Genomic DNA, 14771 nt, shown 5'->3' with positions numbered 1-14771 from the left:
TCGATTCTGTTCTGGTTGAATATCCTGGTTAAACATTCGGCGGAGGTGTGCATAACCAGCGTAGATATAGTTGACACAAATTGCAATCCAAATCTTATATATATAATATACCCCATCCCCGAAAACTACGACTCTCTGTGCGCCATTGAACTTTATTATTCATTATTCAAGAAAGCTATTGTGAGAGTGAGAGGTAAAAAGCTCGAAAAGCAATGATAAATTTTAAAATTGACAAATTTGAAAATAAATACTAATTATCATTAGACTGTTTTAAAAATAACAATTAATTCTGACTAGGAACCTTAGCATCCCGTAGGTTCATTAGATATTTTGGACCTAGGGACTTCAAGAACCTTCGTAAAAACATAAATTTGTATTATTAATTTCATACAATTATATTAAAATCAATCGAAAAATTAATTTCTTTTGTTCTTTTTTTTTCTATAATTTTATAAGTGCAAATACACTTTATATAATAACTTTAATTGTAATATAATTATATTTATAATTTTTGTGCTATGTATTCTAAATATATTTATATTCTGCTTTTTCAAATTCTTTTCATCTTACATAATACATGAGATTATCAATAAAATTTTTAATCAAGTTTCGATTAGTAAATGGATAATCTAATAAAAGTAAAATTTAAAACCAAAATGAATTTTTTGATCAATTTAATTATATACTAGTAAGTAAGAGAATTATAAATGAAACGGATATATATATGTACTATACATATATATATATATATATATATATATATATATACTGTTTTCCAAAATTTGGGAAACAATAAAATATGTAGACCAATCGCAACACATACGGTTTGACAATCCATACTTCGTCCAGCTTATTTGCAATTGCTATGCCCATTAAAGTTGCGCAATGATTTGCGCTTATTTTATTTTTGTCTATTTTAGTGTTTATACCGTATTTCTAAACAAACCAAATTACAGCAATTGATTAAATATGTGTATATATTATAATCAATTAACGCGCAAAATGTACAGAGTGTTTCACGAAACTCGAGAGAGAGAGTTTCACTAAAATACTCTCGGAAAAACGAGCGAAATTGTGAGTTTTATTCACTCTTTTTGTTACTTTTTATTGAAATGTGTTTCATGTAATAATACATACTACACAAGATCTTTCTGTAAAGCTTTTGGCCCGAAAATTCGTCTGTATCGGACCCGGACAAACGATTGTCACATCGATATGCTTAGAATATTCTAACATTAAGGATTTAAAATAATCCTGCAAATAATATAATGTTATTACCTATTTCTCTTAAAAATTTGCGCAAAATTATTCGTTCAACAAAATTATCGTATACGGCTTAAAAGTACTTACATGTAACGCATGTTTAATACCATTATAAGACCCTGACATAATTGCCGGAAAAAATCCCGCGGCGCTAGAGTTGATGACAATTTGGCCATAGCCTGTTTGTAAAAAATACTTAACTGCTAATCTACTTAAAGATATACAATGGACAATACATTCAATTCAAATATTTCTCTATCGACTGCTATTTGAATGTTTTCCCATTGCTGATTTCGATCCTTGTTGATTTCAACCAGCATTATTAACGAGTATATCCAACTGAAATGCATACTGTAGTAAGATTTTTTTTCGATCAAATAAAAAATAATAAGTATTAATTAATAAATAATAAATAGTAAATAAATAATAAATATTAATATAATAAAAAATAACAAATATACATAAAAGATTTCATCGAATTGCGCAAATCAACGTGATCGTAAATCATAAATACGTGAAACGTACTTTGCCAAATTTGTTGATTACATGTAGGAATGCTTTTTCGTGCGAGTAGTTAAGCAAATCGTCCAAATTAAGCACATCTAAAGAGTACACTTCCACATCATTGTCGTTTAAATATTTGTTTTCTGAAGAAAAGAGAGTGAAACGTTTATAAAAATCTCAGCATATTTTTATACAATTTTATACAATTTTATATTTCAAATTATGTGAAGAAAAATCGTTAATTTATTGGAAGGAATATATCAATTTACCTTCCAGACATTTCTTTTTCACTTGTTCCAATTCAGCGACTCTCCGAGCGGACAAGATTAAATTTGTAACCTGCTTTAGCTAATACGTAGGCTAACTGCTCTCCAATACCGCTGGACGCACCTGTTATCTATACGATTTTGCCTTTCAAAGAAGCTGTGGCAACAAAATAAATCAATATAGATTTTATTAAACATTTATATTTTATAAGCTTCTCTATTTTACACGATCCATATAAGTTATAACAAATTTTGCAGTACAGAGTTTTTTTATATAAAAAAATTTTTTAAATATGTAATTATGTTATGAAATATTATATAGGGTGTCAGGAAATTTTTTGCAGTCCGGAAGTGTAAAAGTAGATTGGCTCAAATTAATAAGGAATTTCTACTGTTTTGCGATATTTGCAATAATTAACGAAAAATTAATTAAAGAAAATCGGCCAATGCGCGTGGCTAGAAATACGTGGTATTGAAGACGGTGTCACTGTAACATAATGGCGGCGCGCGGCGAAGGCTCTTCTCCTCGCGCATTGGTCGATTTTCTTTAATTAATTTTTCGTTAATTATTCGCAAATATCGCAAAACAGTAGAAGACCTTTTTCTTAATTTAAGCCAATTTACCTTTACACTTCGGAACTGCAAAAAATTTCCTGACACCCTGTATATAAAGGAAGTTCTATCTGGAATTCTTCTGGCGCAATTATATAAATCGTATGCACAAACGAGCGTTCTTTATTTCATCATTTATTTCATCTAATTTATGGCCCTCAAAGGAAAGTTTCCCGTTGCTTTTAGACTCGTATAAATAACATTATAAATAAATGTACTTACATACAGGTTTGAGGAATATCTCCTTAAAACTGAGCAATATATCGCAATCCAAAATTAAGGGAAAAATTAAGTAGGAGAAATAGTGGAGTAGAGCTGACAAACCAACAGCTGCGAGAAAAGCCATATTATTTGATTCGAAAAATTTCTGCCACCAAACAAAGTGAAGTTAATGATCTTGACCTTGACATATGTTGTCACTGTCCTGAGTAACATTCAAAACGTTTTAGCTGTCACTCGTTATTTATTAAAAAGTTATTATCAAGAGTTATTAACAAAAAAAGTTTTACAAATTATGTGCAATTTTTAGACATTTTAGATATCCAACTACAAATTGCACAAAATCCTGAACCGTGCTGGGAAAATTCTGCAGCCAAATTCGTTTCCAGCGTCACAAAATCTATTAGATTCACCTACTCTGCTTTTTGTAATTGAACCTCGCAGGTCTGTGTAATTAATCAGTTCTGTGTAACAAACATAATGTAATGGAGTGGAAGATTAAATTTAACACATGCGTGTTAAAATATGTATGTATAGTACACAAATAATTAATGTGAAATAGTTTCAAATCATTTTCTACATATACGTAATTTTTATTCCTTTTTTTTAAATAATATATATTAACAATATAATAATAAATTTAATAAATAAAATTTAATAATATATATTATTAAATTTTTTTCTTTCTTAAATTTTTATATTAAATTTAATATTTATTATTTGTTTTCTTTTTTTATTGAGTATATGTATACGTATGTATGTATGTACATACAGGGTGAATCATAATGGTTGTAACAACCTTTTACCATTAGAAATCAATTATCGACTGCAACTGTAATCAATCGAATAATTCATAGATGACAGCTGCTTGGATCGACCGTGTCTGCAGTAACGTACAAGCGAGTTAAATACTGTGAATCAAATAATATACATATTCTATGCATACTTTTCTAATATATTTAACTCTTTTATGTACATATTTTTCTTTCTACACGGTTTTTTTCTAATAACGCGATTTCTTATTATTGTGAAATGTATCTGCCACATAAAAAGAGATATCTTTTGCATTCGTGTATTTTTTAATACGATTTTTTTTAAATAATGGTATTTTAATACATAGAATTTGACGGCGATTTTTTCCATTCTTACACAAATCATTTTAACGTGTAAAAAGAGTTGGATTGGTAAACGATACAAAAGTATTCTTTTTTTATAAAAAAAAAATGCGTAATTCTACTTTCTACAAGAAATATTCTGCTGTAGATATTAAGAATGTAAAAGTTATAACTTAGAAAATTAATAATAAGCAGAATAATTCTTGTAGAAAGCAGAATTACGCATTTTTTTAATAAAAAAAGAATACTTTTGTATCTTTACCAATCCAACTCTTTTTACGCGTTAAAATGATTTGTGTAAGAATGAAAAAAATCGCCGTCAAATTCTATGTATTAAAAAGTCATTATTTAAAAAAAAATCGTATTAAAAAATACACGAATGCAAAAGATATCTCTTTTTATGTGGCAGATACGTTTCACAATAATAAGAAATCGCGTTATTAGAAAAAAACCGTGTAGAAAGAAAAATATGTACATAAAAAAGTTAAATATATTAGAAAAGTATGCATAGAATATGTATATTATTTAATTCACAGTATTTAACACGCTTGTACGTTACTGCAGACACGGTCGATCCAAGCAGCTATCATCTATGAATCATTCAATTGATTACAGTTGCAGTCGGTAATTGATCTCTAATGGTAAAAGGTTGTTACAACCATTATGATTCACCCTGTATATATAAATTCAGACAACACATATCTCTAAAAAACATCTTAAAAATGACTTCAAGTGTTATCATATTTTAGATATCTGTAAGATGTTTTTTGGCTTCCTTCTTATTAATGCTGTCTAATAATTCACATTTCTTATAATTCCTCAGGTGATATTTAAAAATTACGTCACTGTAATTAATAAGTGAAAGATTCCGCGAAAATAAAAAATCTCATATGAAATAATAATGCGAGTTAAAATATATAAAGCTGTAGTTTCTTTCTATATTACAAAGTCCATATAAATGCCCAGTTCCAATTATTTCCGATCAAGCTAACGAAATTTACATTTCTCTCATCAGTTGAGTTTATGATCAATTATGATCAAGTTTATTACAAAGTAAGTCGAACAAAAATAGAAATTCCATGCAGATCAGCCATTGATGATTGCAATTTAGTACAAAATACATAGAACATGTTTATTAAACAAATCTTCAAATGTTTGTAAAAAATATAAAAAATATGGTAAATTAAATATAGTACATTAAATTTTATGAAAGAAAATAATTTTATGCTAAATTATATTCGCGGTTGTATGCTTTCTATTATGAAACAAACTGCGAAACAAACATATGTTGTGACATTACAAATTATTTAAAATGTACAGAAAATTAAAATGAACAATACTTTTTATAATTTCTAACATTAAAATTAATAATTTTAGTCTTATAAGAATATTGAAGTGCCACATGTCACCTAATAATTATCTAAAATATCTCTTACCAATATTTTGCATTACTTGTGTTGGTCAAAAAATAGAAAACGCTTTCATTTTTCTTGCTTATTAATTCCATAAATTCCATAAATTTATCTATAAATAACTTTGAATGTATTCAAACAATACTAAATTTATATATATATATTTGACTCGTACATATATTTATATGTACATGTATAGATTAGATGGATTGTAGATCATTAGTTATGATTATGTTATTTATATGCAAGCAGAAATTATTCCTATTTTCTGAATATTACCTTAATATATATAATATTACCGTAATATTTACCTTATTATAATAATTTCTCTAACGATACTTATTAGAATTAAATAAATTTCGACCAATGTTTTAAATTTTCTTAATTGGCAATCATTCGTAGAATATTTCAACGACGAATTATAACATATAGTATAAGTCGGCCTTGGCGATATAAACAGTATTGTGGTAATGTTTATGACTTACGATCATTCGTACAGTAACCTTGAACAATAAAGTAGTGACGTTTCATATATTATCAAATTCTCTCTCTACATAGTCAACCTTGGCGATGTAAACAGTAGCGCGATAATGTTTTTGACCTACGATCATTCCCTCAGTGGCCTTCGAGCAGTGAGGTAGTGATGTGAGACGTTCTATATATTATCAAATTCTTTCTCTAACAATTACTTTGAACATTGCTTTATATAATAGATTTTCTCTTATCTTTTATATTTTTATTTATCGTTTATACTTGCGAATTAAAATTTATATAGTATATTACAAAATTAATTATATATTATATATAAAATTATATATAAAATATAATATAACCCTCCCATGGAATACTTGTCACGGTGGGAGAGCTTAGTACCTGGACGGTGCCTTGAGGTTTATCTTAAATTTTCCAATTTATGATAAATCTTAAGGTGTCTGAATGGAAAGTTAAGTACCCTTTCGCGTCCTCGGTGCCGCGGACGGCAAGCGCTTCGTTACCGTGTTTTCGCGTTGTAATATTCTCGCGTCGTCGCATTTTCCGAAATCGGGAGTGTCGTACAAAGTATATATATATTAAATATATACATCGCGCGACTAAATTTTTAATCGTACCGAATTAGTGCGGAAGTGCCGTTTAGTATCGCGCGAAAAATAACAAAAATAGCGATGTAAAAATATCGCTCGTGAGTACGGGAGTGTTGTTAAAAGTATCGCGCGTCAACAACATGAGAGGAGGAGGAGGCCTGGAAGAGGCATCTTGCATCGGCGGAGCAACCTGATGGTGAATATTTATTATTATTTGTATACCAATTGGTATAAATTGTACGCATAATAATTCGGTCTTATTATTTAAATGAATTAAAGAGAAAATTAGAGAAAAGAATTTTTATAAAAGTCATATAAAACTTTCTATTTAAAAAACAGTTTCAAAAATTTATAAAATTTTTCCACAAGTTTATCTCTGCTTATTATTTTACACATCGGATATAAAATTTCGAACGATAAAAATTTTTTGAAATATTGATTGCATTTTGTGAACATTATTATAAATAAATTTTATATTTGTATGTTACAGACAACGTAGCTTCGATAACTCCGCTGTTGCGCATCAGTGCCGGTGAGTGAGAAACACTTTTATTTAACTTTAAGATAACCAATTTGTAGAGATTGTAGATGTAGACTGTAGATTGTAGTAATCCGTTGCTTTAAAATGGATGAGCTAGAATTATTTAAATGAAATAACTTTTAATAAATTCTTTCGAAATGCTTTGCATCTATTGCGAAAATATATTGAAGTATTAATTAAAAAAAGAGAATCAAGAAAAGAAAATATTTTGTAAAGATCTTGTCTAATTTATTAAATAAAGAGTACGCATTAATAATTTTATCAATTTTTTATGCTACTTTATTTTTATAACGCGCTCTTATTTTATTCTAATTTCTTATAGCTCATCCATCGTAGAATTTGTTTGTAGATATTGTTTTTAAACTTTACTTTAACTTAATATAAAGCCAAATAATTAATTAATTAAATAATTTGTAATATGATAAAAGTTATACACACACATGAGTTTTATATTTTATTAGAAATATGCAGAAATTTGTAGTAATTTGGCTTTATTTGAGTTAAAATAAAATTATATTCAAATATTTAACGAACGATCATAAAATCGAGCAATTGTTACGATGAGCGTGAAATATTTACGCTCATTTGCCTTTAATTAATCGGCAAAAAAGGGAGTGTTTATCTCCTTTTTCAATCTCTGATTAAAGATCGAGTGAAAAAGGCCAAGATCAACGAAAAGTAAGTTCAACTGGCCTGAAGAAAAGCTTTACGTACAATAGTACGTAATGTCGGACATTTATTCACGCAGTTAGGACACGCGGTTAGAAAATGTAATTAGGGCACGTAATTAAAATACGTGATTAGAGATAGGCTTTCCTCGAATAATTTCACTTAATCGAAAAATAGGATTGTTATAGAGCTATTAGGTAATCGTTCGGATTTTTTAATATTCCTTTTAAGAAGTAAAGGATTGTTAGGGCTATTATGTGATTAATTTACGTGATTAATATATTACCCAGACAGCAAACTTTTCATAATATGTTTATAAAGAACTCATATTTTTGACCTCTTTATAATTTGCATTAAATGAATTCAAGATGTGATTTAAAAATATTACTTTTTGAAACTCTTGAACACTAAATGATAAGCAGCTGATTATGAGTTCCCATATATAAACCTGTTATAACATTCATACAGTCAGAAAAATATCATTTTAATATCAGAAATGTGTTTCTTTACTTGCCACTCTTAACTTAACTATTCAAGATTTATCAGGAAACGTATATAAAGGACTAGTAATTAACACATAAGATTTAAAGTATAATTTTTTTCCTTTTATGAGCAGTAGTGCCAGAAAGAGGACACACTGCTCATACGCATACAAACTGGGAGAGCCACATCCATGTGCTACGCAACATAATTGTGTGTGAACCGCATCTCTTGCTGATATAACTATTTATCAGTTTAATGTCTGACAAACTGAATTTAAAATAATTATAGAATATTTAGAAAATCATTAAAAACCTATTATAAATTGCACAAATTTTCTTAATTATCGAAATTTTTACAATTTGCAATAATATGCATAACTAACTTTTCTACGATCTCGTCCTCAGAATAAGTTCATAATACTATTCTTAAAGAACTCATTATAATTAACTCACAAAGTGTCCATTTAGATGGCGCATAAGATCACAATCTGAGTACCTTAGCATCTCTTTTTGAAAAAAATTGAAGAACTCATAAAAATTTATGTAACTCATAAAAAGCTACTATAAGATGTCTCCGTGTTGGCTGGGTATGCATCTCTTAAATAATCAGGAAATGTAGGTTTAAATAATATTAGGGAAAACAGATTAATAAATATTTCAATAATTAAATTATTAATATTAAGAATTTTTAAGGGGTCAATATTTTTTGATTGTTTCTTTTTATAGGTATTTTATTTATATAAGGATGAAAATTAAATTGTTAACATTCAATAATTTTTATAGTAATACAAATTTTTTTGCGAAATTTTATGTATTTATGTAATACAAAATTTATGTACTTTTATGTAATACGAAATTTTAGGTATGTGAGAGCCCGCTAAATAGGTTATAGGCCGGGGTATGCCGGGGTAAGGAGTATTTTCTCCACGTAAAAAAAAAAGAATTGTTAGAGCTATTAGGTGATCATTAAAATTTTTTAAAATATTCCTTTAATGCTAAGGAAAATATATTAAAATTTTAATAATCTTAGGGATTAATCATCGTTAATCTTGTCTGGACTATGTAAAAATTTTTAGTAAATTTAAATTATAAAATATTATACATATATTTTGGACATTTTCGTGTAATAAATTATTCCATGTTATAGATTATTTTGTATTACATTTGAAATTATATTATATTTTACATTAACTTTTGTATTAAATTTTGTATTGAAAAAAAATAAAATTTTTCATTTTCGATAATATCTTCACCTTAATGGAGGTATTTGCGGGATGAGAAGGTTTGAGTACTCTAATAAACCTGAGAGCTATGTCGATGGTAATATACGCCGATATTCATATAGACTTTTCTTATATTTAAGATAATTTTAAGTATGACCTTAAATATAAAAGTGAATTATGAATATCGACCGTAATTTATACTGATAGGGTCACCCATGCCAAAAGGAGAAGATTAAAAGAGATACCAAGATTATATAAATATTTGTTATATTAATATTTTTAAATAAGAGTACTCAAACCTCCTCACCCGGTAAATGCCTCCGTTAAGGTGGAGATACCATAAGGAGGAGGAAAAATTTTTTATTTTCTTTTAATACAGAATTTAATACAAAAGTTAATGTAAAATATGTTTAAATAAAATGAAAGAAAAAGAGACAATAATCGAAAAAAGAATAGAGAATAGATAATAGAAAAAGGCAACTACAGTGATTTGAATATCTATACCTGAGAACAAATGTCCATAGAAAGTATTCCGATGGAAGAAATAAACATGGCAAGTGATGATATTTGTTATGATGTTAACACAAAAGAATACAATAAATCATAATAATCCAAGAACTCGAAGAAGAGAATATATTGGATAGAAATGCAAATGATATGCATAATGATTGGAAATGATTAGAAACTAATGATTAGAGACTAAAAGAATATGAATACAATTTATTTATTAATAGTAATACTATTTTGTAATTATATTAAATTTTATAATTTAGTACATTGTATTATATAAAGTATTAAGCATAAAAATATTAAGCTGCTATAAAAATTATAATAAAAATATATAAATAATGTTAGCTATATTAGAATGGAACATATGAATTCTTTATATTTTATATAAAGAAAGAGACTTAAAATATTTTGCAACATCTATATTTTTCGAGGCTTAATTATAAAAACTTCAGAAGAATCAATGATTAATTTGACAAATTCTATACATGTGTTAATAATTAAATTTCTAAATAATTAAAAAAATGATTAATAAATATCAAAGATCAGTTTACTGCTGATTAAGATTTATAACGGTTAAACGGTTAAAAATATTTTTATTCCACAGCAGGCATTTTGTGTTTTGTAAATAAAAATATATAAATATATATAATAATATAGAAAAATATTTATTTCATCTTGGCTTTCGGTCTTCTCTCTGGTCAAACTATTTAAAACCACAGCTGAGAGTTGTGAGATTCATAAATTTCCTAGAACAGTCACGCAAATGGCATTGATATCGACACATAAGTATATCGACGATCGATATATATCCTTTGACCGATTGAGTAAATAATGTCTGAGGCATTTCTCGATCAGCTGATTCAATGGTTCGTGCCCTGCAAGATGGTGGCAAGATGGCAAGTGGCATAGTGCGTTGTTTGCAGATTTCGAGGAGGCAATTAGGTGAGTTTCGAGCATTCATTCGTCATCAAAGTGCGCATTGTCAAAAATCGCCGATGTCCTGAACGTATGTCATACTTCAAAAATAATATTTTCATCTATTGCGATATATTTCATGGGAGCGAGGTTATGTAATTAAATAAGTTGCACTATTTAAAGGTCTCCTCGGATCTAGTTTGAGCAGCCAGCAGAGAACGTTCGCCGATGCCGCCCCTGAAGGAAAAGTAAGACTCTTTTTCAACATTAAACTATTTCTTAATTGTACTTTACATCTTTCATCTTCTTTGCTTCATACCTTCAATATATATGCTTATATTATTTTAACTGCAGAAAATAGTATGATAGCATGAAACGCTAAATGTCACTATCCATCTTATCAGCATCTTTTTTCTTTTACAGAAACAGGGTTCACCTCTGTCCGATGAGGATCGTGTCTTTACAAACCTATACGGCAGACATGACTGGCGGTTGAAAGGTGCCATGAGCCGTGGCGACTGGTACAAAACTAAGGAGATATTGGACAAAGGCAGCGATTGGATCATCAACGAGATCAAAATTTCCGGCTTGAGAGGTCGCGGTGGAGCCGGCTTTCCTTCTGGGATGAAATGGTCCTTCATGAACAAGCCAGCGGATGGCAGACCCAAGTATCTGGTGATCAACGGCGACGAGGGTGAACCGGGAACATGTAAGGATCGCGAGATTCTGCGACACGATCCGCACAAGCTCGTGGAGGGCTGTTTGATTGCCGGTCGTGCTATGGGTGCCTGTGCCGCTTATATTTATATTCGTGGTGAATTTTACAACGAGGCGTCCAACATGCAAGTCGCCGTAGCCGAAGCTTATCAAGCTGGTCTGATCGGAAAGAACTCCTGTGGCTCTGGATATGATTTCGATATCTTTATTGTACGAGGAGCGGGCGCGTACATTTGCGGCGAGGAGACCGCTCTTATCGAATCCATCGAGGGCAAGCAAGGCAAACCGAGACTAAAACCACCCTTCCCGGCCGATGTCGGGGTATTTGGATGTCCTACGACTGTTACTAATGTCGAAACTGTAGCAGTCGCGCCTGTACGTATTACATACTGATATTAAGATTTTTTTATACTCTTATATGGAGTGTTTCACACCATCCGTACTACCCATTTAAAAACTAGAGAAGTGATTATTTCAAAAAAATAAAAACATTTTCTTTATAAATCGAGTGCGCTCTATCAAATGGTGATATTTTCAACGTCTGGTTCCGACCGGAAATAGACGATTCAGACCGGAACTGCATTTTTTTAAATAGAACCCCCTATTTTTCATTACTTATTCTTGTAGCTTATCTCGAGAGCTTTCCAAAACACTATAATAAAGTATTTTTTCATTGAGTACTTTTCGAGTTATGAGACATAATTTCTTAATTTTACATAAACCATAAAATATCTAGTAAAATATTCATTTTTCGATTATCTTACCTTAATACTTTTATGTACAAAATAATGAGAGGAATCAATTGGTGTAAAGAAAACACACATAGTTGTTTCTAAGAAAAAATATGTAATTTGCAATTAAATCCATATTTTTTATTAAAATCAACTGTATGTTTTCTTTACACCAATTGATTACTCTCATTATTTTATACATAAAAGTATTAAGGTGAAGTAATCGAAAAATGAATATTTTACAAGATATTTTATGGTTTATGTAAAATTAAGAAATGATTTCAATCCTTATAACTCGAAAAGAAATGATTTCAAGCCTTATAACTCGAAAAGTACTTCATGGAAAAATAATTTATTATAGTGTTTTGGAAAGCTTTCGAGGTAAGTTACAAGAATATGCAATGGAAAATAGGGGGTTCCATTTAAAAAAATGCACTTCCGGTCTGAATCGCCTATTTCCGGCCGGAACCAGAAGTTGAAAATATCACCATTTGATAGAGCGCACCCGATTTATAAAGAAAATGTTTTTACTTATTTGAAATAACCATTTCTCTAGTTTTTAAATGGGTGGTACGTGTAGTCTGAAACACCCTGTATATTATTATACATTATTTTTTTACCTTCGTAATATTATTTATTCATAACAGACAATTTGTCGCCGAGGTGGAGCATGGTTTGCTTCATTTGGTCGCCCACGCAATCATGGAACTAAGCTTTTTAACATCTCTGGACACGTAAACAATCCTTGTACTGTCGAGGAGGAAATGTCCATCCCTTTAAGAGAACTCATTGACAGGCATGCAGGAGGTGTAATCGGGGGATGGGATAATTTACTAGGTGTCATTCCTGGAGGCTCTTCAACTCCCGTCATTCCCAAGAGGTAAACATCCGGCTTATCCGATGATCCAACAAAAATCACGATTGAAATATTCTTTCAGTGCGTGCGACACCGTGTTGCTGGACTTTGATGACCTTATCAGAGTGCAAAGCTCGTTCGGCACGGCCGCGGTAATTGTGATGAATAAGCAGACGGATATAATCAAAGCTATCACTCGTTTGATAAGCTTCTACAAGCACGAATCATGTGGGCAATGCACACCTTGTCGGGAGGGTATCAGTTGGATGTTTAAAATACTAAAGAGGTAAGTATGCAAACTTATAATTGCTAATTCGAAAAAATTATTATTTAGAGGTTCATTGAAAATAATGTAAGCGACCAAAACTAGCCAAAAATTTTTTTGTTTATTTACAACGTTTCATATTCCAGTATATACTTGAAAAGAACTACAACCATATGGTCGAAACGTCGTAACAAATAAACAAAAAAATTTTTTCGCTAGTTTTTATCGATTACATTATTTCCAATGAATCTTTGATTAATTGACTATAATTTATAAAATTATTATTTAGATTTTATTACAAATATATAAATTTTTTTCTCTTAGGTTCGTCGATGGTAACGCCGAAGTGCACGAGATAGATATGCTATGGGAGCTTACAAAACAAATAGAACTGCACACAATCTGCGCTCTGGCGGACGGCGCCGCGTGGCCTGTACAAGGTTTAATCAGACATTTTAGGCCAGAGATCGAGGCGCGCTTGAAAGAACAAAAGCGTGCCATGTCCAATTGAAAAATCGAGCAGCATAGGAACCGGAGATTAATATGTAATAGAGAAAAAAAAATATTTAGAGCAATCCCGGTAAGATTTTATATATTTATTTTCAGTGTATATAAGTGAATTTACATGCGATAGTCACGATTCTCATGTAACAATGTCTTTCGAATCCGGGCTGATCGTTCATCCTGATGATTCGATTAATAAAAGAAATATAAGAGAAAAAAACTATATATATTTATATATTTATTATATTTATATACATATATGTAGATTGCAAGTAGATATTCCTTTTCCTTAGAAAGATTGCAAATTAGGCCAAGAAGCTCGTAACGCATTCAGAGAGAAGAGTAAGTCTGCGAAGCGATGCGTTTTGGATCAACTCATGTGATATTTTATCTCGGACACTTTAGCGCGAAGGAAATTGATGTCGTCAATATCAGAATTGGTTACGATGCTAGACATTAAGGAAGCTCTTGTGAATTACATGAGCAATCCGCTTCTTCTTCGATAATAATATCCCTGAAATGAAATGCCAAGAGACAGCAGGCCAACTTTAGATTTCTAGAAAAATATATGATGTCAGAGAGAGAAATGTTGGGGACATCGCATGCGTAAAATACAAGAAAAATTTGATTCATCTTCAAATATCAATCGAATTTACTTAGGGCCCTAAGATTAACATTTATTTTTTCACATTTGCACTCTCCCATGCAAACAGCGTACATGCTTTTACGTACACTGAGGGAAAAATTTTTTTAAATCAAATAAATTTGTTTTCTTGAAACTTTTACTGTAAATGGAAGGAATCATTTATTTCATTTAAGCAGACTCATTTAATTTTAATTAAATATGCATATTATATTAAGTACATTATTTTCATTTATATATTT

The 14771-nt window shown here is 29.9% G+C and overlaps 1 protein-coding gene and 1 pseudogene across 1 annotated transcript; one reads left to right on the top strand and one right to left on the bottom strand.

The window, feature by feature from the left end:
- Positions 1-268: 268 nt before the first annotated feature.
- LOC112638681 lies at positions 269-2991 on the bottom strand (annotated as a pseudogene).
- A 7743-nt stretch (positions 2992-10734) lies between these two features.
- LOC105254333 (NADH dehydrogenase [ubiquinone] flavoprotein 1, mitochondrial) lies at positions 10735-14102 on the top strand. The gene is made up of 6 exons (XM_011262946.2): positions 10735-10840; positions 10997-11061; positions 11237-11905; positions 12909-13141; positions 13200-13403; positions 13707-14102. Exons 1-6 carry the CDS (start codon positions 10762-10764, stop codon positions 13891-13893), a joined length of 1437 nt encoding a protein of 478 aa, XP_011261248.1. The 5' UTR covers positions 10735-10761; the 3' UTR covers positions 13894-14102.
- Positions 14103-14771: the final 669 nt, after the last annotated feature.

This window comes from Camponotus floridanus, unplaced genomic scaffold, assembly GCF_003227725.1.
Source record: "Camponotus floridanus strain SB8 unplaced genomic scaffold, Cflo_v7.5 scaffold35, whole genome shotgun sequence".
Taxonomy (NCBI): domain Eukaryota; kingdom Metazoa; phylum Arthropoda; class Insecta; order Hymenoptera; family Formicidae; genus Camponotus; species Camponotus floridanus.
This window is presented reverse-complemented; position numbering and strand designations above follow the sequence as displayed.